The following is a 27967-nucleotide window of genomic DNA, read 5'->3' on the forward strand; positions in this document are numbered from 1 at the left end:
TAGAAATTAACAGTGAATCATAGAACTAGTTTATAAGTATTTGCACTTATGCAATTGAAGACAGCATATAGATGCACATTAAAATAAATATACATATGAGTAAATATTACCTTGATTGCTTTTGTTAAACTGAACAAGGTTTTCAAAACTAAGCTTCCAGTGTGTCTCAAAAGGAACGTTAGCAATCAGTGTGTATTGAGGCATGTGTAACTGTTTCAAAACTGAAGATTGCTTACAAACAGTGGAGAGATGCATGTTGGCAATTACTTGGAGAGAAAAAAAATCAAACAAATGAACAAGGAGACAGACTTTAGTAGAAGATATGACTGTAATGAAAATGAAATAATTGTGGGCTGGACATGTAGCCAGGTGAATTGATGGCAGATGGGCCATAGAAATTTAATGGTTCATTCCAGTAGGTAAGAAAGGCAATGTTAACAACCTTGTGGCAGATAATACATGACAGGAAATATGTAAGGTGATTAATGCATGGAAAAGTGTACAGGGGGCCTGTATGGATTACAGGTAAATGATGATGATGGTGATAAGCTCCATGATCAGTTAACTTTGGTTCAACTGCTATAGAACAGAGAAAAACAAAGTTACCTATTTAAGTCACTGGTTGTGAAATAGTGAGATTGGAATTTGTGTCCAGGCATCCACAATTTTTTCCCCTATAATGTAAATGAGGCCAGACTGCGAGCAGCATCGCATGACAGGAGAAGTGGCGGGAGTAATGTGGGACGTGAGATGCTGCACTAACAATCAGCACGGCCTTGTAGCCATTTGCTGTGTGCAGCCGAGATGGTTGATACATTGTGGTTCATAAGTAGAGTGTACAGAGCGGTTTGGAAAGCAGCAAGTGAAACACAGGAGAGAGAAAAAAGCGGAAGGGACAGTGAGTATAGTAATACGTTAGGAAATAGTAACAGAGGAAAATGGCACTGGGTTACGGGATGGAAGAAAAGCCGTTAAGCAAAATCGAACAGTGGAAAATCCAGGATGGAATAATGACAGTGTTATGAAAAGGATAGTTGCTACTCACCATATAGCAGAGATGCTGAGTTGCAGTACAACAAAAAGCCTGTCAGCAAGGAAGCTTTCAGCCAAAAAAGGCCTTTCTCAGAAATATACAAAACACACACTCACACTCACTCACTCACTCACTCACTCACTCAAACACAGCTCGCACACACATGGCCACAGTCTCCAGCAACTATCCTTTTCATAATATTGTCATTCCATCCTGGGTGTTCCATTGTTTGATTTTGCATAACAGCTTTTGTTCCATCCCATAACCCAGTACTCTTTTCCTTTGTTACTCAATGTCTGTCCTCCTTTCTCCTCTTTCCTGTGTTTCACTTGTCACCTACCAGACTGCAGTGCACACGTGTTATGAAAAATTAGGCAAAGAAGTACCAACACACCTAGGAAAGTTTACTTCAGTTAGTGACACAACAATTTGCAGCTTGTGCTGTGCGAATGACGTAGTTCTAGTGCTGAATAGTGCAAAATAATTCAAAAAATAACAAAGTAAGTGACAGGTGCCAGTGACTATATGATAAAAGAAACTGATAACAAACAACACAACTGTGCATAAATGTTTGGTCAGTGAAAGCCCATTACCAAAAAGATGTAATTTAATTAGTGGAGATACATTATAAATGAAAGATTATCTCATGCACATTCACTTAAGAAAGTGTGCTGTGGTTATAATCATAAAAAATAATTACATAAAGCAAGTAAAATTGAATGGCATTGGGACATACTCAAGAGGTTTTCACACGTAATTGGACAGGTCTTTTCCCTCACATACACTCACTCATTCTCTTGGCTTTGCAAAGAGTTAGTGTTGTTACTTAATAATATCTGTTCAGTGTACATTACTATGATGGTGAGTGTGTGTGTGGAGGGATTGGAATAGATTGGATTGGAAGAAAGCCAGTGCTGACACACAGCTCACTCCATTCAAAATAGCACCAAATGGACCGCCGAACAGAAAGCCTTGTGAATGAACAGGTGACCGTTCCTTCATCAGGTTCGATCAGGAATACGTGGGCAGGGTTTGCTATTTATTGGGAGCTCCAGTGTTAGTCATGTTATGGAGCCCTGTAGGAACATAGCATTCAGGGCTAGAAAGAAAGCCAGTGTGCACTCAGTAAATCTGCCGGGGGGCCTCCTCCGAGATGTGGAGGCCATCTTGCCTGCAGCTGTTAAGCATACAGGGTGCAGTCGTCTGCAAATTGTGGCACACGTCGGCACCAGTGATGCCTGTCGCAAGGGTTTTCATTCCCAGAGTTGATCGGGGTCATTTAGTTTGGAGCCGAGTGGAGGGTCTCAACTAAAGGCTTCATCATCTCTGTGACAGTCTTGGCTGCAATTTCTGGACTTGCGTTATCAGGTGGGAATTTGTAGAACTCCTCTTGTTAGGTCAAGGGTGCACTACACAAAGGAAGCAGCTACTCGGGTAGCAGAGTACTTGTGGAGTGCACACGGTTTTTTTTTTTTTTTTAGGCTAGACAGTAGTTTGAGGTGCTGTCATTGGCACTCACCAGTCGATATGTGTATAGGGAAATTGGACCATATTAAGAGTAAAGACATTTCAACTGTAAAAATTTTATCAGTAAAGTGCTGAAGTTCTAATCACAAGGTTCTCGAATTTACTTCCCTCAAGGATAGTTCTCAACCTCAAATTATTCTTGGGACTGAGTGCTGGCTAAAACCCAAAGTAAACGCTCTGAGATATTTAGCAATTATTGGAGTGTTTATCGGAAAGACATATTAGACGTTGTAGGAGGGAAAGCATTCATTGCATTCAACGAAAATTATATCTTGACTGAGATTGAAATTGAGTGTGATAGTGAAGTTATCTGGTTGCACATAATAGGTTTAGGTGAAACCAAGTTAATTGTTGAATGTTTTTCGTGGTCACCCATCTTTGCTGTGACAGTTCTAGAGTCATTCAAAGGAAGTCTATGGTTAGTTCTGCATAAATACCCAGGTTGTGCGATATAGTTGGTGGTGACTTTAACCTATCAGTATAGGTTGCGATGTCTATGGATATATTGGAGGGGATACAGACAGACAGTCTTCTGAAAACTGTCTTGAGTGGCTAGTTCGGCAGCCCACATGCAATGAAAGTATCTTGTAGCTTGTGGCTACAAACAGGCTGGACCTTTTGGTGTCATTATAGAGATGGGGATATGTGATCATGATGTCATCATAGTGACTATGGTTACAAAAGTTAATAAATCAATCAAAAGGGCGAGGAGAGTGTTTCAGCTTGAAAGATCAGGTAATCAGTTGTTAGTATCTCACTTAGACAATGAACTGCAATCATTTAATTCCAGAATGATGGATGTAGAGGAATTATGGGCAAAGTTCAAACAGACTGTAAATCATGCTCTGGATAATTATGTGCTCAGTAATGGATTCAAAGGCTGTTGTACTCTAAATTCAAAAGAGTACATGCAAATGATGAGAAGCAAAGATTAGTAGAGATTTGCTTGTCTGTGAAAAGATCAACATGTGAAGTTTACAACAGCTATCACCGTCTTATCTCGGCTAAAATTCTGATCCTTTGTAAAATCACTAAGCAGATCTGAGGCTTTCATCCAGTCACTTGTTGACCAGTCTGATATGGCAGTAGAAGATAGCAAAAGGAAGGCTGAGGTTTTAAATTCCGTGTTTAAGAAAGCATTCATGCAGTAGAATTGTACAAACGTACCATTGTTTGACCAGCACTTGGCATTTCGTATGGGTGTTATAGTAATAAGCATCTGTGGCGTAGAGAAACAACTGAAAGAGGTGAAAACAAATAAGTTGCCAGGTCCAAATGGAACTCCAATTCGGTTTTACAAAGAGTGCACTGTGTCATAGGTCCCTTACTTAGTTTGCATTTATTGTGAATATCTCGACCAGGGCAAAGCACCAAGTGATTGGAAAAAAGTGTGGTGACTCTTGTATATAAGAATAGTAAAAGAATGGGCCCACAAAAATACAGACCAATATCCTTAAGATTGGTTCGCTGTAGAATTATAAAGCATATTATGAGTTCAAATATAATAAATTTCCTAGAAATCAAAAAGCTTGTGTCCATGAATCAGCACGGCTTTAGAAAGCATTGCTCATGTGAAACCCAGCTTGCTCTTTTCTCACATGACATACTGTGAACTATGGATGAAGGGCAACAGGCAGATTCAATGTTTCTAAATTTCTGAAAAGCATTCAACACAGTACCCCACTGCAGACTGTTGATGAAGGTAGTTGTGCACTTGGAATAGGCTCCCAGGTATATGACTAGCTTAAAGACACCTTAAGTAATAGAACTCAGTGTGTTGTCCTCTATGGCGAGTGTTCATCGGAGACAGGGGTAACACCAGGTGTGCCCCAGGGAAGTGTGATAGGACCATTGCTATTTTCTATATACATAAATGATTTAGCAGACAGGGTGAGCAGCAGTCTGGAGTTGTTTGCTGATGATGTACAGGTGTATGTGTATGTGTATGGTGTATGTTGTACATGGTGTACAGGAAGGTGTCAAAGATAAGTTACTGTAGTTTGATACAAAATGAACCTGGACAAAATTTCTGGTTTGTGTGATTAATGGCATTTGGCTCTTTATATAGAAACATGTAAGTTAATGCAGATGAGTAGGAAAAACAAACTTGTAATGTTCGGATACAGCATTAGTAGTGTCGTGCTTGACACAGTCACATTGTTTAAATATCTAGGCATAACGCTGTGAAGCGTTATGAAATAGAATGAACATGTGAGGATTATGGAGGGAAGGAAAGTCATCAACTTTGGTTTCTTGGGAGAATTTTAGGAAAGTGTAGTTCATCTGTAAAGCAGACCATGTGTAGGAGGCTAGTGCGACCTAATCGTGAATACTGCTCAAGCGTTTGGGATCCACACCAGGTCAGTTTGAAAGAAGACACCAGAGCAATTCGGAGGCGAGCTGCTAGAATTGTTAGCGGTATGTTCAAACAGCATCAAGTGTTACGGATATGCTTCGGGAGCTCAAGTGGGAATTCCTGGATGAAAGAAGACATTCATTTTGAAGAACACTACTGAGAAAGTTTAGAGAACCGACACTTGAATCTAACTGCAGAGTGATCTTAACGGCCGCCAAGATACATTTCGCACAGGGACCACGAAGATAACATACAAGAAATTATGCCTCATACAGAGGCATATATTCAGTTGATTTTCGCTCGCTCTATCTGCATTTGGAACAGAAAAGGAAACAACTAGTTGTGGTACAGGGTACCCTCTCCCATGCACTGTGTGGAGTATCTATGTGGATGTAGATGTAGAAGGCAACAGACAGACATATGGATCACCATCAACTGTGTTATGTGCCCTCACAGTATGAGAGACTGCAGATAGGGTTGGATTTAACCAAGGGCATTAGTGCAAAGTCTGGTGATGAATAGCTTTATGTAACTATCACTCTTCCCCTTACCAGCCATATGTTGGTAATGAAAATTTCTACTATGACCTGGTTTCGAAGCAGCTACTATCAAGTCAAGCAGCACCACACAATGTGTATTAATGAAATCTGCTATGAAAATCCAGATGGAATGTAACAATATAATGAAAAGGATAGAAGGATAGTTGCTACTCACCATATAGTGGAGATGCTGAGCCACAGATAGGCATAACAAAAGGCTTTCGGAAAGTGATCTTTAGGCCAACAAGGCCTTTGTTGAAATCAGACAAAACACACACACACACACACACACACACACACACACACACACACACACACACACACACGTGCGACCATGGTCCTTGGCAGCTGAAGCCAGACTTTCAATGATGTTTGTGCTCATATGTGCCATTTATATTGGAAGAAAGCAACTTAACATTAAATTTTAATGTAATTTTTCAGGCTTTAAAGCTTTAAGTTATATTATGATCATACAATGTGTGTGTGAGTGTTGTCTAAATTCGAGAAAGCCATGTTGGCAAAAAGCTCACTTTCCCACAGTCGTTTTGTTGTGCATGTCTGCGATTCAGCATCGCTTCTATATGGTGAGTAGCAACTATTCTCTTCATTGTAATGTTATATCTACAATGGAAGTGGATATAGTGCAAGTAAGAAACATCCATGTACCTAACTGTGCCCTACCTACATTGCTGGAAGTTGGGAGACATTGGCTCATCAAGTGAAGTGTGCAAACCTTGGCAAAAGCTTATAAAGTGGTAGATGCTCTACTATGTCATTTTCTTCACTGGGAAGGAATGATAAAGGAAGGTTAGTGTCACGCAACCACAACAATGTCTTTAAGAGAGTGAGTGCAAGCTTGAATTGGGCTATGATGGAGAAGAAATCTAATTACTTGTGTTAGTTTGCAATTTTGTTAAAGTGTCTGATTTCTTTACGGCAACGGCCTTACCGCAGTGGATACGTCGGTTCCCGTGAGATCACCGAAGTTAAGCGTTGTCGGGCATGGTCGGCACTTGGATGGGTGACCATCCAGGCCGCCATGCGCTGTTGCCATTTTTCGGGATGCACTCAGCCTTGTGATGCCAATTGAGGAGCTACTCAACCTAATAGTAGCGGCTTCGGTCAAGAATATCATCATAACGTCCGGGAGAGCAGTGTGCTGACCCCACACTCCTCCTCTCCTCATCCTCTTTTTGAGGATGACACAGTGGTTGGATGGTCCCGATGGGCCACTTGTGGCCTGTAGACAGAGTGGTGGTCTGATTTCTTTGCTTTTCCAGTGCCGTCAGTTTTGACTCTGTATGAAATAATGTTCAGTACTGTATCATTGTTTGCCATATTTCTTTCATGCCATTGTGATACAATGTAGATTATTAGCCCAAAATTTTATTTATAACTTTTGATGATGTTTGTGCCCATATGCACCGCCTACATTGCAAGAGAGCAGCTTAATGACTAAATTTTAATGTAATTTTTCATGTTGTTCACTCTAAAGCTTTAAGTTACAGTATGGTTGTACATGAAAGTGTGAGTATTCAACTGGTTAATTAATTGCCTATTGCACCAAAATGTGCTTCATTCATCTGAAACACCCAGGTGGATTGTAAATCACCAGAAACTGGACAAGAAATGTGTAAAACCAGACGTGGTTCAAAGAAATAAAGTTTTTTCAGCCTTTGTGACTAGTTGCTGATGCTACTGTACAACTTCTATTCCAGTACAAGCATTTTGATATTATGACAGAGCTAAAATTCTTTTTGCATTAATAATAATCTAGTAGTTCTAGGGTTCTTAGGTCCCACCAAGGTTAATGTTTAGTCAGGAACAGTAGCACATCAACTACATCTGTACTGTATACAGAAAGTTCCTTGTAAGCCAGTCATTATTGCTGTTGGAAAAATATTTCACCAGTAACATCATAGTGCTCTGAACAGATTTGCAAAATTAACTAAAAATGGTGTCACCACAGATAACTGCAATTAATCCTTTCACTGTAACTTCATGGCAAATCAGTGGTCTTATTAATGAGGAAGTCATTTATATGCTGTACTCTGTACAAAAATTCTTCTTTAGTAGACTTGCAGTACTCACTCTGCCAATTTTTTTTTTTTTTTTTTTTTTTTTTTCAACTCTTCACTCTATTTTAGTGGATTCCTAGAATTTATAACTTCAATAAAATAACATTGTGACTGGCAAAAATGATGTTAGCTGAAAGTGATGCCAGTGTGGAGCCAGCCACGCATGCCCAGGCATTGCTTGTATGTGCAAAACAGACAACACACTGTGCATGTGGCACTTGAGAAAGGGCTGCAATTGACTTGCAACTGGCTCCTACCTCTTGACTGGCTGAAACATCAATCACAAGGTTATTTTAATCAAAGTATACTAGTCATTTCATTAAGCTGTAAGTGTTTTCTGTTTACCTGTTGCTGATGTTACCTGATCTTGAAAATGTTTTTGCCTTTATCATATATTTGACAAAATTAATGTCCACCTCCAAATATTTAAGAACATCTTAATGATGTGATTTCCAGAGACAAAAACAATATGAAAGACTGAGTATGGCAGTTCAGAAAAGAAGAGAACAAGATATACCACCAGGAGCAATAATTCTGTCAGAGGAGAATGTGTTGGAGTACCATTGGAAACTTGTGAAGCACTGGACTCCTACTGAAGACGTGTAAGAATAAAATAATTTCAATTATATTTTTACCTTTCCTCTGTGCGTTACGTTTATTCAGCTGCTTGTGAGATGACGATTTTTGCAAATCTCATGTAATAATCTTTCATATTTATTCACTCATCTTGTGGGCATGCATCTGGGACATTATTATTCCTTGTTCCCATATTTTGGCTGATAATCATACAGCCAGTCTTCAAGGTGAGCTGATGACAGGTTTAGACATAATTCCCACCTAAGCAGTATGATATGCCATGTGGTACACAATGTGATTTACAATATGATGCAGAAGCAGTCCGTATTGGTGGAGTGCATACGAACATAGTTGAGGCAGTTTACCTAGTTCACATTGGGACAACAATGATAAAAAATCGATGCCCACAATTGTCATACCGTCCAGTACAACAGTGAGGGTTGCTCCACATAATAGTGTTGTACAACGCACAAAAAGTGGAGGGGGGCAGGGGGCAGAGTGCTAGTTGTTCCACATAGAATATTGTGCGATATGCAGAAAGTGGAGGGAAGGCCAAATTTTATCTGATGTGCATAAAAAGATGTCTATGTAAATGAAGCAAAGCTATATCTGTCTCTGTACTTAGTTTCTGAGTAAAGTGTTTTCTTTTTGTGTAAAAAATTAAAAACCATGCTATTTGATTTGCATGTGTTCTCTGCGTTGCAGCTTTTCTCATTTGATTCTAAGGAAATTTTGTGGTAAAGAAATTAATTTATTTCACCTTATAGGCTCACAACACAAACTGACAAAGAACTGGTCTTCGTTTCACTGTTGCCCATAGTTATTGTGATACTTCACAATGAAGTAACCATCCGTGCAGATTTTGAAAAGTTTGCTATGAAAAACATAGTCACTGGCCAGTTTACATTTGGTGCACTTATATCATACACAGCTACACACAAAATGTAGCCAACATATCAAAATTGATTTTGAAGTTGGAAAAGAAGCCTTGTCTGTTTTCACTCTTGAATGAATGGATGATATATATTGGAGGTTGTCCATGATGAGGTTGGCAGCAATGCACCACAGGCAAGGCTATTGCTGGCTGTTGTGTGGAGCTGCCTTTTGTTTCTCTTTCTTGTATGCTGACAATACAATGTGAAGCATTCACTAGCATGTGTGCTTTCAAGCTGGAAAGACATCTGCACTTGTACATTTCACAGTTTCAGTGCTGCATGTAGTCAGCATGTCATTCACACAGGAGGAATGTTCAAAGATCGTCTTCATCATCCAGTTTGTTGAGAAAAGTCCTTGTCTACGGAATTACACAATGAAATCTTATTCTAGGGCAGATGTGATGACTAGCTTGATGTGGAGGAAGGTTGCAATGGAAATGGAAGAAACAGATAAGAACTTCCTGTGCAGTCTGTGCCTTCATTTTCAACTCCTTGTTTTCCTTGTTGCAGTTTCTAATTCAGATAACAAACCTATGGTATGTGATTATAAAATGTTAATTGCATTCTAAAAGTGCATCATTTTAAACTACCATTGATGGTGCTACATGTCTGATGGACACATATGAATTATTTGAACAGTTTCATATTTCTCTCTCTCTATCTATCTATCTATCTATCACTTTGGGGGGGAAAAAAGGCATGGTTTTGTATGCTGCAATACACTGCTGAAGGGTGTAGGAGTTTTTTTTTAATGTACTGTATCTCAGTACAATGATATCACTGAAGTGAGACTGCACTGTGATGAGCAGATGGTCTGGCAGATTAGCATTGCTCCACTCAACAAGCGTTTGTCAAGCAGTAGTTATTTCACCGCTGTTGCTGGTAGCATTGGCAATAGGAGAGGATGTAAATTTGAATGGCCCATATTCTTATGATCTGATGTAGAAACACTGATTGTTGTGAGCTGAGGAAAGAATAATAAACCAGTGTGTACATTTTCTTCTTATTTATTATTAAAATATAAACATAAGTACAGTCCCATTAAAATAAGTTTATGCCTGGTAGTTTAAAAACATTGGACGGAGACAAGCAGTTTTCCTGTTTTGGATCACACACATCAGCAAGTTTACTACTCTACATGATGGTGCAGTGGTTAGTACACTGGACTCACATTCTGGAGGATGATGGCTCAAATCCGCTGAGTGCCATCCTGAATTAAGTTTTCCATGATTTTCCTAAATCGCTTCAGGCAAATGCTGGGATGGTTCCTTTGAGAGGCCATCCTTCGCTAAGCCAATGGGATCGATGACCCCAAATCACCTAACCTCTGCACAGCAACTCACTACAATATGAACAACTTCAGCACATTGTGCACCATCCATCAATGCAGATACACTACACTTCACCAGTCAGTCCCTGTGAAAGGGTTATATAAATGCTAATGCCCTTTTTATAGCAATCCCATGTATTTTCATTGGACAGAAATTTCTCCTTCATATTTGAGAAAACTGTTACTTAGCTAATTCTGTAAGCAAACAGTTTAAGATCATGACGACAATTCCTCAAAGGCACTTTTATCAGGCACTGAAGGCACATTAGCATATCCCTGAAGAATGCTGAGACTTTTCATCAAGAAAGCAAATAAAGTTGTACAATACACAAGCAGCTTTTACTGTCACAACAGCACATTCCTCATTGCAGTTGGTTGGCTCCTCAAACACTCAAAATGTTGATGTTAATATGCTGAAAGTGCTTTCAACATTATTTTGATTTCCAGATAGCTGAGAATTGAAAATTCTTTTCACATCATTTTCTTTTCAAAAGTGGCTGCATTAGGTACAGAAGTAAAGGGAAATCCCCGTCACCAACAAAGTAGCATGAGAATAGCTCATTATTTCAATCTCCCGGCAGGCAAACAGGATCCAAAACATTCAGTTTACATTCCTTCCACTACAGATCAATCGAAGAGTGGGGGTATACTGCTCCATTGCCAACCCATCCGATATCTCACCAAAATCAGTCAGTATAAACATGCCATTTGCATCAGTGACAGCTATCAGCCCAATTGAAAATTAACCTTTGTGATTTATGTTTCGAGATCTCATGTTCTTAAAACACATTATATGTTTGTGTTTTCTGTCAATAGCTGTGACACAGTTGACAGATTCCACAGATTTTGATTAAGGACAGGTGTAAATAATGGTTGCAGATGAGTCCAGAAGCTTCACATGTTAGTTAAAGAATGTCACTGATGGTACCTGTGCTTTTGTAAATCTGAAGGGCTAGGTCTTGAAAGCTGCTTCTTGCAGCCAAGTAGATGTAGTAGTAGTTAATGAGAATTTGTGAGCTTGCGTTAGAAATTAAATATGGTAAAAACAAATACTGGAAAATATACATAACTTTTACGTCTTGTATGCATGCTAATGTATCTGTCTATAACATTGTCAGGTGTTTTGCAAGTCTAGAAACAGGTATAATCTTAGTCATTTTTAAACATATACCTGCTTTGTATTCATTTTATTTTACCTTCATTTTCAAAACAGATGTGCCAGGAATTATGGAAAAACATCCACACTGTTTTTAGAAAGTCACTGAAGCTTCTGAAATATGTATCAGGAAAACTAAAGGAACCACTTTATTCAGCCCCCAACTCTCATTTCTTCGCCTGTATGCGAAGGGGTTTCTCACTTCTGGGAATATACCTTCACTTGTGGAAAAGATGATGGTGTGATAGCTTCAGGTGAAATGTTGTCTATCACAAACCCTCAGAAAGTGAAAAGATATGAAATGTTGGAAGAAGTATGTGATGTGGTTAAATGTGATGTGATAATACAATCACTTCCCTCAAAAAGAAAAACTGAAGCCAGTAAGAATGACGCTGAGGAAGAATTTGCCAGAATACTGGAAACGAAACAAATTACTAAAACGAAAACACATTGGGATGTGTTTTCAGTCTGTGCCCCCCCTCCCGTTTTAGGATACTTTATCACAAGTGTAAAAGATACAGGGGTGGACAAAAGTATTCAGAAGCAGGTCACATGCATATCTCATGGTCAGTTGCGACTGATGCATACAAGGAATGTGTATCTGCGTAGGTGCCATAATGCAGGGAATATTTCAAAAGTCGTCGACTGTGCGAATGTCACCGTACCCCCTACCTGGAATGATTAGTTCTGCGCTACCATCACAGGTGTGTGTTTCACTCAGGACAAAAGTAATCAGACACCGCCCTGCTTGACAAGGAAACTGCAGTCTGAAGGCAAAACTAGGCGGCACCATGCACTCAGTGTACGCAAAGCAGCTGTCTCGTACTACAGGAAAGCACAGATTTCGTAAAAAAAAAAAGACCGATGTAGCGCCATGCTCCTTAAAGGTACGGAAATGACAGTGGAAAACTGAAGGCTTATTGTGCAGCTGCATAGTGAGGGAAAATCATATGCAGAAATAGACAAGTCTTCAACCAAAGTCGATAAAGTATATTAAGTATCGTCCAGAAATGGAAAGAAAAAAAACTCTCGTCATTCGTCCATGGCAGGGGTGCCCTCAGAAACTAACGAACAGAGCAAGAGGAAGATAGTTCTAATGGTGAAAAACAACCTGCTGACAATAGCCCCTGCTATAGCAGTAGAACTGGCAGAAAGCGTTGGTACCGAAGTTAGCGTTAGAGCAGTGCACAGATGCCTGAACAGTGCTGGATAGAATGCCAGAGTGCCAAGGTGCAAACTGTTCGTAAGTAGGTGTAACGCAAAAAAGCAGATGGTTTTTGCAGAAGAATTTGTCGGCAAGGATGAAACCTTTTGGGACAAGATTCTGTGTCATTATGAGTGCAAATTTACTTTGAGCCACGTGGAGGGCCGCAGTTTAGTGTGGCGTCAAGCAGACACGGAGTGGGGTCCCAAAAACATCAAGCATCCATCAAACACGGAGACGGCAGTGTGATGGTGTGGGGATGCATGTCTTCTGGAGGTATTGGTAAGCTTGTCTTTATTGAAAGCACCATGTACAGATTTGTCTGTCTCAAACAAAATGTGATGAAAAGTGCTGTGAAGCTGGATCTTGGAGGTGACTTTTATTTCCAAAAGACAATGATCCTAAGCATGCGCTGGAATTTGTCAAACTGTGGGTCCTATACAATATGCCTTATCACGTCATTACCTCACCACATTCTCCAGCCCTCAGTCCCATCGCAAACATCTGGAATGAACTGAAAATGAGACTACACAAACAATATGTGAGCAGTTTGACACATTTGCATGCATTGATAGAAGAAGAAGAATGGGTAGATATTGGTTCAGATATAACGAAAAAGGTTGTTTACTCTACCCACAAGGACTGAGGGCTGTAATACAGAGAAAAAGACGCATTACCAAATCAGTGTCTGAATACTTTTGCTCATAGTATATTTCAATTTTTTTCTTTTTCTTTCATAAGGCGTGTTTTTTATTCTTATTCTGCATATGTTCAGACTGACATATGTATTACACATTTGTAAAAAATAAAGTATATGTTTTGAGTTAAAAACACATTTAAGGTTTACTTCCCTGATTACTCCCGGTGTCTGAATATTTTTTTCCGCCTCTGTATCTGAAAGCAAAATTCCTTTTACTCCTGTATGAGTGGTTGACCGAAGCTGAGAAGGACACCATGGGAGTTTCCATATCACTATGGGCTTCTTCCATTTCTTTAAACAGATGTCTACTCCTATGTAGAGCACACCTCTCACTGCCACACCATTGATGATACCGATCACACTTCAAATCCAGCAATGTACTGCTGAATACGCATCAAGCTGAGTCATGTACTATCTTGCAAAAATAGGACAGTTGTAGAAATACTATACTAGCTTTATTAACGTGTAACCATCATTTATTTATGTACCATGTTGAATAAAATACCTCAAAACACATACACTAAATTACCGTATTGTAATGAGTAGCTTTGCAGCAGAAGAAATACTAAGTCAAACATTAGTGTCCTCTTTTGTCATATTAGTTGCTCCAAAAAGTGGAAACTATCTGGACTCATTCAGGAGAATTTGTGTGTTTTTGTTTGTGTTGAGAGCATTCACGAGAAACTACAGCCAAACTGTGCTTGATATTTATAACATTGTATGGCTGCAACAGTACTTACTTTTCTTTTTCAATTTTCTGAGTTTTAAGTAATGATGTTGCACTTGTTGTTGTTGTGGTCTTCAGTCCAGAGACTGGTTTGATGCAGCTGTCCATGCTACTCTATCCTGTGCAAGCTTATTCATCTCCCTGTACCTACTGCACCCTACATCCTTCTGAATCTGTTTAGTGTATTCATCTCTTGGTCTCCCTGTATGATTTTTACCCTCCACGCTGCCCTCCAATACTAAATTGGTGATCCCTTTGATGCCTCATAATATGTCCTACTAACTGATCCCTTCTTCTGGTCAAGTTGTGCCACAAATTTCCCTTCTCCCCAATTCTATTCAATACATCCTCATTAGTTATGTGATATACCCTTCTAATCTTCAGCATTCTTCTGTAGCACCACATTTCAAAAGCTTCTATTCTCTTTTTGTCTAAACTATTTATCGTCCACGTTTCGCTTCCATACATGGCTACACTCCATACAAATACTTTCAGAAACGACTTCCTGACACAAATCTATACTCAATGTTAACAAATTTCTCCTGTTCAGAAACGCTTTCCTTGCCATTGCCTGTCTACATTTTATGTCCTCTCTACTTCGACCATCATCAGTTATTTTGCTCCCCAAATAGCAAAACTCCTTTACTACTTTAAGCGTGTCATTTCCTTATCTAATACCCTCAGCATCACCCGATTTAATTCGACTACATTCCATTATTCTCATTTTGCTTTTGTTGATGTTCATCTTATACCCTCCTTTCAAGACACTGTCCATTCCGTTCAGCTGCTCTTCCAAGTCCTTTGCTGTCTCTGACAGAATTACAATGTCATCGGCGAACCTCAAAGTTATTATTTCTTCTCCATGGATTTTAATTCCTACTCCAAATTTTTCTTTTGTTTCCTTTACTGCTTGCTCAATATACAGAGTGAATAACATCGGGGCTAGGCTACAATCCTGTCTCACTCCCTTCCCAACTACTGCTTCCCTGTCGTGCCCCTCGACCCTTATAACTGCCATCTGGTTTCTGTACAAATTGTAAATAGCCTTTCGCTCCCTGTATTTTACCCCTGCCAGCTTCAGAATTTGAATGAGAGTATTCCAGTCAACATTGTCAAAAGCTTTATGTAAGTGTACAAATGCTAGAAACGTAGGTTTGCCTTTCCTTAATCTATTTTCTAGCATAAGTTGTAGGGTCAGTATTGCCTCACGTGTTCCGTCATTTCTACAGAATCCAAACTTCCCCGAGGTCCGCTTCTACAAGGTTTTCCATTCATCTGTAAAGAATTCGTGTTAGTATTTTGCAGCCATGGCTTATTAAACTGATATTTCGGTAATATTCACATCTGTCAATACCTACTTGCTTTGGGATTGGAATTATTATATTCTTCTTGAAGTCTGAGGGTATTTCGCCTGTCACACGTCTTGCTGACCAGATGGTAGAGTTTTGTCAGGGCTGGCTCTCCCAAAGTTATCAGTAGTTCTAATGGAATGTTGTCTACTTGCGGGGCCTTGTGTCAACTTATGTACTTCAGTGTTCTGTCAAACTCTTCATGCAGTATCATATCTCCCATTTCATCTTCGTGCTCTTCCATTTCCATAATACTGTCCTCAAGTACATCGCCCTTGTATAGACCCTCTGTATACTCCATCCACGTTTCTGCTTTCCCTTCTTTCGTTAGAACTGGGTTTCCATCTGAGCTCTTGATATTGATGCAAGTGGTTCTCTTTTCTTCAAAGGTCTCTCTAATTTTCCTGTAGGCAGTATCTATCTTACCCCTAGTGATGTATGTCTCTACATCCTTACATTTGTCCTTTGGCCATCCCTGCTTAGCCATTTTGCACTTCCTGTCGATCTCATTTTTGAGACATTTGTATTCCTTTTTGCCTGTTTCATTTACTGTAATTTTGTATTTTCTCCTTTCATCAATTACATTCAGTATCTCTTCTGTTACCCAAGGATGTCTATTAGCCCTCGTCTTTTTACCTGCTTGATCCTCTGCTGCCTTCACTATTTCATCTCTCAAAGCTATCCATTCTTCTTCTACTGTATTTCTTTCCCCCATTCTTGTCATTCATTCTCTAATGCTCTCCCTGAAACTCTCTACAACCTCTGGTTCTGTCAGTTTACCCAGGTCCCATCTCCTTAAATTCCCACCTTTTTGCAATTTCTTCAGTTTTAATGTACAGTTCATAACCAATAGATTGTGGTCAGAGTCCACATCTGCCACTGGAAATGTCTTACAATTTAAAACCTGGTTCCTGAATCTCTGTCTTACCATTATGTAATCTATCTGAAACCTTTCATTATCTCCAGGCTTCTTCAATATATACAACCGTCTTTTATGATTCTTGAACCAAGTGTTAGCTGTGATTAAGTTATGCTCTTTGCAAAATTCTACCAGGCAGCTTCCTCTTTCATTCCTTTCTCCCGTTTCATATTCACCTACTGCGTTTCCTTCTCTTCCTTTTCCTACTATCGAATTACAGTCATCCATGACTATTAAATTTTCGTCTCCCTTCACCATCTGAATAATTTCTTTTATCTCATCATACATTTCACCAATATCTTCCTCATCTGCAGAACTAGTCGGCATATAAACTTGTACTACTGTGGTAAATGTGGGCTTCGTATCTATCTTGGCCACAATATTGCATTCACTATGCTGTTTGTAGTAGCTTACCTGCATTCCTATTTTTTTATTCATTAGTAAACCTACTCCTGAATTACCCCTATTTGATTTTGTATTTATAACCTGACCAGAAGTCTTGTTCCTCCTGCCACCGAACTTCAGTAATTCCCACTATATCTCTCTTTAACCTATCCATTTTCCTTTTTAAATTTTTTAACCTACCTGTCTGATTAAGGGATCTGACATTCCACACTCCCAACTCGTAGAATGGCAGTTTTCTTTCTCCTGATAACAACGTTCTCCTGAGTAGTCACCGCCTGGAGATCCGAATGGGGGACTATTTTATCTCCGGAATATTTTACCCAAGAGGATGCCATCATCATTTAACCATACAGTAAAGCTTCATGCCCTCGGGAAAAATTGCAGCTGTAGTTTCCCCTTGCTTTCAGCCGTTGGCAGTACCAACACAGCAAGGCTATTTTGGTTAGTGTTACAAGGCCAGATTAGTCAATCATCTAGACTGTTGCCCCTGCAACTACTGAAAAGGCTGCTGCCCCTTTTCAGGAACCACACATTTGTCTGGCCTCTCAACAGATACCCCTCTGTTGTGGTTGCACCTACTGTATGTATCACTGAGACACGCAAGCCTCCCCACCAACGGCAAGGTCCATGGTTCATGAGTGGGTAAGTAATGATAAGCCACAATAATGCCCTCTTCAGAAGAGCTCATGATTGCAACTGAGACAGAAATGTGATTCGTGCTGTCTTGTTGCTTTTTGTGGAACATCAGCGGGAAGATGTGCATTGCATGGATAAGTGTTATGTCAAGCAACCATTAATGGAATGTGTTGTATTGCATATTGTATCAGCTCAGTGGGGATTGCATCTTAAAACCAATTGGCACAATACTGTGGAGTAAATGTGCGTGTGTGTTGGAGATGAGAAAAGTCTTTAAAATTGCTACATCTTCTGAAACTTTTAATTTCTAGTAAATGTTTATCAGATACTCATTTACATTCTGAAAAACAAGACTCTAAATTTAAAAAAAGAGGTAGTACAAAATGACAGCAAATACAGATTAATATCCAATGCAAGCCCTTGAGCTAGACCAAGTCAAATGTCCACAGTAGCTGCAGAGGCTGAATGACCTTAGACTAGACTGACAGAGCTGTCAGACTAGACTAGAATGAGAGACTGGTTGGTGCAGTGACATTTAAGTCCGCTCTGTGGTGATGTTGGCTGTGTGGGCTGAGGAGGATGTGTCTCGGAACCAGCAGCTGGTTGGTGGTGCAGTCACATTGCTTACTGCCAACTTCGAGACATGGACTGGCACAGTATGGTATTGATAGTACACAATCTCACCATTTCTTCTGTCTTTGTACATCCTACCCTTTTACGTCTTGAACTTTAGGTCCGAAGGAATTAACTTTCAACTCAAAAGAGTTTGAGGTTTACTTGCAATTTTGTAAGTTATAACTAACTAAGGAAGGTACTTACAATCATGCTTAAGTTTCTCAGCTTCAGAATTTAATGGTAATGAATAATTCTTTTTGACTCTTCCCTCATGTTCACATGAGTAGAATTACATTTTTTACCTACTCATGTAGTCAGTGGGCAAGGGGAATTGTAGACTTCAGTTTATTGGACCATGTATTGAACACTAGTGTGAGCCATTCGTAAGTACTTTCTGAGTGTTTGGGCCCACACCATGTCATGTTAAAGGGAAACATCAAAGAGGTAGGCTGTTAGCATGTGAGTATTGCAGGTATGCTTCGGTGAACTCAACTGGGAATCCGTGGAGGGAAGATGACACTACTTTTTTGGAACACTATTTATAAAATTTATAGAATTGTCATTTGAAACTGACTCCAGAGTGATTTTACTGCCACCAATATATATTTTGTATAAGGACTATGAAAATAAGATAAGAGAAATTAGGGCTAATGTTGATGTGCATAGACAGTCGTTTTCCCTTGCTCTGTGAATGGAACAGAATGGGAAGTGACCAGCAGTGGTACAAGGTAACTTCTGTCATGCGCCATACAATGACCTGCAGAATGTGTATTTAGCTGTAGATGTATTTCACTTTCATAAGTAAATTATTGCGGATGGAAAAACAGTGCCATTATTTAGATCACCTAATTAAATCTAGTGACAGGTTCGAAAATGTCACCACCTGCCTGTAAATAATGTATGTTTTAATAGTGAGCATCCGGGTGTTCAGCCAAGTTGTTTCCATTTTCTGCACAATATTTCAACAGCTTACCCATCCGTCATCTTCAGGTATTCCAGTTTTGCTATTATGTATACTCACTGCCTGGAATCCAACAAGATTGGCTGGAGTCCAGGCAGCAAGTACACTTAATAGCAAAACTTGGAGCACCTGAAGAAGAGGGCTGGACTGGTTGTCAAAATACAAGGTGTCCCACTCAAACCTCCCTGATATCAAAGACCCAGGAAATAAAACCACAGTAGATACAACAATGAAAAATGCACCACATTGTAGAGCATCTCTAAGAATTTATTTATTTATCATCAGTACACCTCTACATGTGAACCATTTGCAGCACGAAGAATATTGAGTCTATATTCAGTTTCTTGCCAAGTTCTTTTAACATTTCCTCTGTTATTGTTGCAATCGCATTAGTGATACAATGTCGCAGTGTATGAATATCATCCAGTTTGGTCGCATACACGTGGTCCTTCACGAATCCCCACATGAAGAAATCAAGCGGCGTAATGTCGGGTGAACATGGTGGACAAGCAATGGGTCCTCCACATCCGATCCAATGACTGGGAAATTTTCTCTCTAGGAACTTGTGAAGAGCTGTTGGCCAATGCGGCGGAGCTCCATTTTGTTGAAAAATGATGTTGGTTTGCAAGTCTTGTATCTGAGGGTACACAAACTGCTCCAGCATGTCCAGACACACTGAACCAAAGAAGAATGGTCCAACAATCCTGTTGTTCATTTGCCCTCACCAGATGTTTAGTGTAGGTCTATCACGAACAAGTTCAATGACAACATGCGAGTTTTGCGAACCCCAAATCCGAACATTATGCCTATTAATTCTTCCTGATAGAATAAAGGTCGCTTCATCAGAGAATAAACATCTTTCCAGGAAGCTGACATCCATATCAATACGCTGCAGCATATCTGCAGGAAATTGTTGTCGGCATGGTTTGTCGTTCGGTGTCAGATGTTGCAGATTTTGCGCTTTGTAAGCACACATATGAAGACTCTGGTGAACTACAGGATGCAATGTTGATCAAAGTACACCAAGTTTTCTAGATGTTTGACGAATTGACTTAGGTTGGCTTTTGGATAACATTTGTCTAATGTCCTCCTCTATCTCTTCTGAAACACTGTAACCTGCACCGCCAGAATGTTTCAGAACACTTCCTGTTGCCAGAAACTTCATATGCCATTCCTGAATTGTTTTCACATCAGGTGGATCACATTCATACACACAATGGTAATTTCTTTGCCCAGTAATCGGTGATTTTGTTTCTGCAAACCACAATACTGCTTGTGCGCACTGCTGTGGAGTCACCATTTTCACTTCATGCTTCCATGCTGCACTCTGGCGATGATACTTGGCACTTCTGATGCGGGAGTATAAATTCTTTGAGATGCTCTACAATGTGGTGCATTTTTCATTGTTGTATCTACTGTGGTGTTTCTCTCCTGGGTCCTTGAAATCAGGGAGGTTTTGAGTGGGACACCCTGTAATGTGCATAAAATGGAAATAACAACCCGTCTGAACACTTGGAAATATCCTATTACTCAATCACACAAAGAAAACCTGAGAGATTTCAGTGCTTATTTTCTCACTGTTTTGTGAACTTCATTTGAGAAGAAAATATGGAATTAACAAACCAATATCCTAGGCTAGACTAGTGAGAAAAATCACAGTGCAACTAGCTAACAGTGTGTGATTTGAACCTGTTTCTAAATGAATACAGTAAGTGTAGTACTTGTAGCCTTCGTTCATTCTGCCATAAACAAGTAACAGTAAGGAACTACTGGTGTAGTACAAAATGACTATCACATTGGGCATCATTGTTTTGCACCCAAGTCAAAAGAGTTATCAAGGAAAGCTGTGTTTCAGATTATTGAATTAATGAGATTGAGCAATAAAGGAAGGGAATCATGAAAGATTGCTAACAAAAGCAAGTGCATATAATACATGCAACTACTTTTGGTGTGCATGAAGAGAAATAAAATGTGTGAAATGGAATGTTTCAAGACGCACACGCTGAATATTCCAGTAAATAGAAACTTTTATCTATTTTCTGTGTATACTTTTAACCCTCGCGTGTGTGTGCCTACCACAAGTAACATTTTCTTGTACCATCCATTGTTGCTTTACTTCAGCTAACACAGTGCTAAGGTTTGCTGTCATGTGTGAAAGTGAACTGCAGTACTATAAGATAAACAGTGAGCTAGGTGAGAAAAAAAAAGTACAATCAGGGCAAGAAAATAACCCAGATTCCGAGCTAGTGGAAAATCCCAAAATGAGGCAGGTGTATACAAGATAAATAGCAATAAAATAAATGGTTGATTATGATCTGATGCAGTTGCGCTGTTTAATGCTTCAAGTGTGCAACTACTGTGGGGTAACACTTGCACATTACATCAGAGCGGTGTAGTGGATGTTTATTTTACTATTGTTTAGTTAAACAGTGATTTATCTCATGTAATGTATGTTTATTTTGTCATTGTTTGATTAAACTTAGAATAAACTGTGATTTTGCTTGTACATGTTTACCTTGTGATTTTGCTTGTACATGTTTACCTTGTCTACCAACAGATATTTCATGAGAAGCCAGTAAAACATGTTTTGTTATCTTGCAATAATCTCTGCAGTGAAATAATGACTTAATTATGAGAACAAGCATTAAGTATATAAAAGACTTAAATATCTGAGTCACAGAAAGGCATAACAAAATGACTGTTGGAATGTTAGCTTTCAGTCAACAGGTCCTTTGTCAAAAATAGACAAAATACACACATGCTCACATGAACAAGACCTCAGTCTCTGGCAGATGGAGCCAGTGCATGCTTTTTGTGTGTGTGTGTGGGGGGGGGGGGGGGGATGATTTGTATATTTTTGACAAAGGCCTTGTTGGCCGAAAGCTACAATTTTTTGTTGTGTTTCCTGCGACTCAGCATCTCCGCTATATGGTGAGTAGTGACTGTTATTCTCATCATATTGTTATGTTCCAGCCTGTATTTTCCATTGTTAGACTTAAATATCTGCTTGAGAAAACATAAGATACATAAATTTATCCACCTTTACTTCCAGTTGGCCATTTCGACATGGATTAACTATCCTTGGAGCAGCAGCTTCATTATCTGGTATTTATATGAATAGCTACTACAGGAAAAAGTTGTTTCTTGGGGATGCTGGAAGGTTTGCCACTTATCTGCCAGTTGCAGTTCTGCCTGGTATAATGAGCACTTTATTCCATCAGCAGGTAAGCTAATTTCCTTATATTATGTTGTTGTATATACAAGAGCATTCAGGTTATTCCAAATTGTGACAGTGTGAGCATTCAGGCTAATAATAGTGCGGTAAGATTTGTGCAGCAGCAATCATTATAAATGTTGTGAATACCACTCTTTCTTTAAGAATCTCAAGGCAGTAAGCCTTATTGCTGAATGTTCTTTTCTGTTTGTTTCCCCTGTACTTAGTTGTTCCTCTTTTCATTCTGAACTTAATCAATTTTAGGTGTCGTGGACTGATGTTATAAACTGTACATCTTTTTAAGATTTCATACATTATTTTTGTGGGCCTATTATTGTTGTTTTTTGTAGTCAAAATTAAATTAATTTGTAAACTGACTGACCAAAGGGATCAGCAAAGTAATGAAAACATGTTGTTATTGAAAAGAATGTCTCTTTGAATTTGTACGAGGGCAGTTCAATAAGTAATGCAACACATTTTTTTTTCTGAAACAGGGGTTGTTTTATTCAGCATTGAAATACACCAGGCTATTCCCCAATCTTTTAGCTACACAACACTATTTTTCAACGTAATCTCCATTCAATGCTACGGCCTCACGCCACCTTGAAATGAGGGCCTGTATGCCTGCACGGTACCATTCCACTGGTTGATGTCGGAGCCAACGTCGTACTGCATCAATAACTTCTTCATCATCCGCGTAGTGCCTCCCACGGATTGCGTCCTTCATTGGGCCAAACATATGGAAATCCGACGGTGCGAGATCGGGGCTGTAGGGTGCATGAGGAAGAATAGTCCACTGAAGTTTTGTGAGCTCCTCTCGGGTGCGAAGACTTGTGTGAGGTCTTGCGTTGTCATGAAGAAGGAGAAGTTCGTTCAGATTTTTGTGCCTACGAACACGCTGAAGTCGTTTCTTCAATTTCTGAAGAGTAGCACAATACACTTCAGAGTTGATCGTTTGACCATGGGGAAGGACATCCAACAGAATAACCCCTTCAGCGTCCCAGAAGACTGTAACCATGACTTTACCGGCTGAGGGTATGGCTTTAAACTTTTTCTTGGTAGGGGAGTGGGTGTGGCGCCACTCCATTGATTGCCGTTTTGTTTCAGGTTCGAAGTGATGAACCCATGTTTCATCGCCTGTAACAATCTTTGACAACAAATTGTCACCCTCAGCCACATGACGAGCAAGCAATTCCGCACAGATGGTTCTCCTTTGCTCTTTATGGTGTTCGGTTAGACAACGAGGGACCCAGCGGGAACAAACCTTTGAATATCCCAACTGGTGAACAATTGTGACAGCACTACCAACAGAGATGTCAAGTTGAGCACTGAGTTGTTTGATGGTGATCCGTCGATCATCTCAAACGAGTGTGTTCGCACGCTTCGCCATTGCAGGAGTCACAGCTGTGCACGGCCGGCTCGCACGCGGGAGATCAGACAGTCTTGCTTGACCTTGCGGCGATGATGACACACGCTTTGCCCAACGACTCACCGTGCTTTTGTCCACTGCCAGATCGCCATAGACATTCTGCAAGCGCCTATGAATATCTGAGATGCCCTGGTTTTCCGCCAAAAGAAACTCGATCACTGCCCGTTGTTTGCAACGCACATCCGTTACAGACGCCATTTTAACAGCTCCGTACAGCGCTGCCACCTGTCGGAAGTCAATGAAACTATACGAGACGAAGCGGGAATGTTTGAAAATATTCCACAAGAAATTTCCGGTTTTTTCAACCAAAATTGGCCGAGAAAAAAAATGTGTTGCATTACTTATTGAACTGCCCTCGTAACACACTTCATTTTTGTGCTGTAACTGTCAATTTTTTTTTTTTTTTTTTTTTACTACTGTGGAACAAGTTGTTTTTCATTGCTTAAGAGCATGTTATGCATATGATGAAACTAAGTGATAGATCTTTTGATGTTTTCAACAAAATCAGTGTTTGTGCATGTTTATGTGGAGCAAATGCATTGAAGATAGGGAGAGTGAGCAAAAGTTCACAGGACACTGATTACATGCGCAACATATGTAAAGATGTCAGTGGTGAAGAATAATTGTGGTCAGATACTGATGTTGTTATCATAATTACTGATTCATAAAGAGGGTTGTTACAAAGAACCATAGAGCTAAACTAACGTGGTTGATACCAGAATGAAGAACCTTGGACAATGTGTTTGTGCAAATGCAGCTGAAAGCAAGTTACACAACCCACATGTTTGTGGCTGGGGGGGCAGTTCACAAATCACACTCGCTGTGTTAGCACAAACCATAAAAAATTCTTGGTTGTGGCTCAAGATGTGAACTGTCTACATATTTAGCAAAATACTTCAAGTTGTCAAATTGATTTACACAAATGCAAAATATGATCTCTCAGGTTCTCTTGGTGTGAGTGATTAACAGTGTGCTTCTGGGTCTTCTGCTGAGTAGTTGTTTCCTTTTTACACACAATATTTTGGTGGCCGACCCAGCTGTCTTCTTCAGGTGCTGCAAGTTTTGCTGTTGTATGTACTTGCTGCCTGTACCCCAACCAGACTGTGAACTATTGTTGGTCTCACACTGCTATTTATAGCTTAGATTGATTCCTGATATCCTGTATGCCCTTTGGTGCCCTTTTGTTTTTCAGAACCTGCACTGATATTCCATGAAATGCTGTCAGGCTTTTCCAACTCTGGTGGATGTGATGGCCAGTGAGATTTTGATAAATTGGGTGCCAGACCCGAAGTGCTATTTAAATTGAAACTCCTTTCTCAGTTTATTAGGTTTGCTAACATCTTCATTTTGATAGACTCCATAGTTATGTCTGCAACTCATGGTCTAGTGGCTAGCATTGCTGTCTATGTATCACGGGGTCCCGGGTTCGATTCCCATCCGGGTTGGGGATTTTCTCTGCCCAGGGACTGGGTGTTTGTGTTGTTCTCATCATTTCATCACCACCATCATCACCGCCACCACTACCACCACCACCGTTCACGACAGTGAAAGATTGGCCTTTGTAAAAATTGGGACTTTGTACAGGCACTGATGACTGCGCAGGTCAGTGCCCCACAAACTGATCATCATCATTATCATCCATAGTTATGCCCCTAAAAAATATGGAATCTATTGTATTTCACTCCCTTCAATTAAGATAAAAAGTATTCTTTGTAAAATTAAAGATAATCTCTGAAAGGCAGTTGTGTATCACTTTCCATGCATATGTGGCATGGCTTACATGCAGGCAGACTATCAGAACAGTTGAGGAGAGATACAAGAAACATCAGTGATGTACCCAATAAAAACAGCAATTCCAAGCTGTCAACAGGAACAGTCTCAAATATTACCATGAAATGAAGTAGGTGGAAAAACACAAAGTTTCTGGAACAGCGGAACTAAGGAGTCTATCAAAATTAAGATGTAGAAAACCTAAGAAACAGGGACATTGATTTTGATTTAAATAACGTTCTGGATCCGGCACTCAATTTACAAAAATCTCACAAGACACACATCCATCAGAGCTGGAAAATGTTGAGAGAATTTGTTTTTCATGGAATAGCAGTGCAGTCTGAAAAATAAAAGAGCATCAAAAGGTGTAGCAGGTGCTGGGAATCTTATCTCAGGTCTAAATAGTGATGTGAGACCAACAGTAGTTCACCGTCTAGTTGGAGTTCAGCCAGTGAGTACATGTAACAGCAAAACTAGCAGTATCTGAAGAAGACTGCTGGGTCAGCTGTCAAAATATTGTGCATAAAATGGAAACAACTCACAAGGGAACCTCCCCATCACAGCCCCCTCAGATTTAGTTATAAGTTGGCACAGTGGATAGGCCTTGAAAAACTGAAAACAGATCGATCGAGAAAACAAGAAGAAGTTGTGTGGAACTATGAAAAAATAAGCAAAATGTACAAACTGAGTAGTCCATGCGCAAGATAGGCAATATTAAGGACAATGTGAGCTCATGAGCGCCATGGTCCCGTGGTTAGCGCGACCAGCCGCAGAACAAGAGGTCCTCGGTTCAAGTCCTCCCTTGAGTGAATAATTTAACTTTTTATTTTCAGTTTGTGTGACATACTCTTTATGTTTTCATCACTTTTTGGGAGTGATTATCACATCCACAAGAAAACCTAAATCGGGCAAGGTAGAAGAATCGTTTTACCCATTCGCCAAGTGTACTAGTTAGGTGGGTCGACAACATATTCCTGTCATGTGACGCACATGCTGTCACCAGTGTCGTATAGAATATATCAGACGTGTTTTCCTGTGGAGGAATCGGTTGACCTATGACCTTGCGATCAAATGTTTTCGGTTGCCATTGGAGAGGCACGTCCTTTCGTCAACTAATCGCACGGTTTTGCGGTGCGGTCGCAAAACACAGACACTAAACTTATTACAGTGAACAGAGACGTCAATGAACGAACGGACAGATCATAACTTTGCGAAAATAAAGAAAGTAAAATTTTCAGTCGAGGGAAGATTTGAACTAAAGACCTCTTGTTCCGCAGCTGCTCACGCTAACCACGGGACCACGGCGCCCCTGAGCTCACAAAGTCCTTAATATTGGCTATCTTGCGCATGGACTACTCAGTTTGTATATTTTGTTTATTTTTTCATAGTTCCACACAACTTCTTCCTGTTTTCTCGATTGACCTGTGTTCAGTTTTTCAAGGCCTATCCACTGTGCCAACTTATAACTAAATCTGAGGGGGGTGCGATGGGGATGTTCCCTTGTCAGCATAACACCTGAAAGCACCCTGTCAAACAAATGCAACTTATTATGTAATCTTACATTTTACAAATGTCTGCTTGTGTCTGTGTATGTGTGGATGGATATGTGCGTGTGTATACCTGTCCTTTTTGCCCCCTAAGGTAAGTCTTTCTGCTCCCGGGATTGGAATGACTCCTTACCCTCTCCCTTAAAACCCACATCCTTTCGTCTTTCCCTCTCCTTCCCTCTTTCCTGATGAAGCAACTGTTTCTTGCGAAAGCTTGAATTTTGTGTGTATGTTTGTGTTTGTTTGTGTGTCTATCGACCTGCCAGCGCTTTTGTTTGGTAAGTCTCATCATCTTTGTTTTTAGATTTATTATGTAATTGGATAGATTAAAAAAACACACCATATTATGTAATTGTATCTAAAAACAAAGATGATGTGACTTACCAAACGAAAGCGCTGGCATGTCAATGGACACACAAACAAACACAAACATACACACAAAATTCAAGCTTTCGCAACCAACGGTTGCTTCATCAGGAAAGAGGGAAGGAGAGGGAAAGACGAAAGGATGTGGGTTTTAAGGGAGCGGGTAAGGAGTCATTCCAATCCCGGGATTGGAATCTGTCTTGCATATTACCCTGCCTTCCACCTTTAAGCTCTCAGGGTTTCAAATCTTGTAAGTTGCAGTCCTCAATAATCAGTCTTTCTTTCTCATCCCATCCGTTAAGTCTCCCCTGATGTGCAGTTCTGGGTGACCTTTCCAAAATCTATCACTCTTCCTAAACCTCTCCAGTTCTTTTCCTTCATCCCTCTTCCTTCCCCTTCAACCCTTCTGCCAGAAGAAGGAGCCACTGGCTGCAAAAGCTTGCATAAGTATAACCTTCTTTCACGTGTGTGTTCTCCTGCCGTTACTTGGTGAGTAGATTTATTTTTATGTATCTAATTACATTATATTGTAAGAAATTGATTATTTTCATTGTTAAATACAACATATTCATACAATATTGTTTCATCCCGTTAT

The 27967-nt window shown here is 39.9% G+C and overlaps 1 protein-coding gene and 1 pseudogene across 4 annotated transcripts in view; both read left to right on the plus strand.

The window, feature by feature from the left end:
- LOC124596082 overlaps positions 1 to 27967 on the plus strand; it is a 46937-nt gene that overhangs the window by 12303 nt on the left and 6667 nt on the right. For all 4 annotated transcript variants that reach the window (XM_047135070.1, XM_047135071.1, XM_047135069.1 and 1 more), the window contains exons 2-3: positions 7990 to 8135; positions 22099 to 22270. In XM_047135070.1, coding sequence (XP_046991026.1) covers positions 8017 to 8135; positions 22099 to 22270 — 291 coding nt within the window. In that variant the 5' untranslated portion in view covers positions 7990 to 8016. The remainder of the gene's footprint in view (positions 1 to 7989; positions 8136 to 22098; positions 22271 to 27967) is intronic.
- Positions 6391 to 6508, plus strand: LOC124596674 (annotated as a pseudogene).

This window comes from Schistocerca americana, chromosome 2, assembly GCF_021461395.2.
Source record: "Schistocerca americana isolate TAMUIC-IGC-003095 chromosome 2, iqSchAmer2.1, whole genome shotgun sequence".
NCBI classification, from domain to species: domain Eukaryota; kingdom Metazoa; phylum Arthropoda; class Insecta; order Orthoptera; family Acrididae; genus Schistocerca; species Schistocerca americana.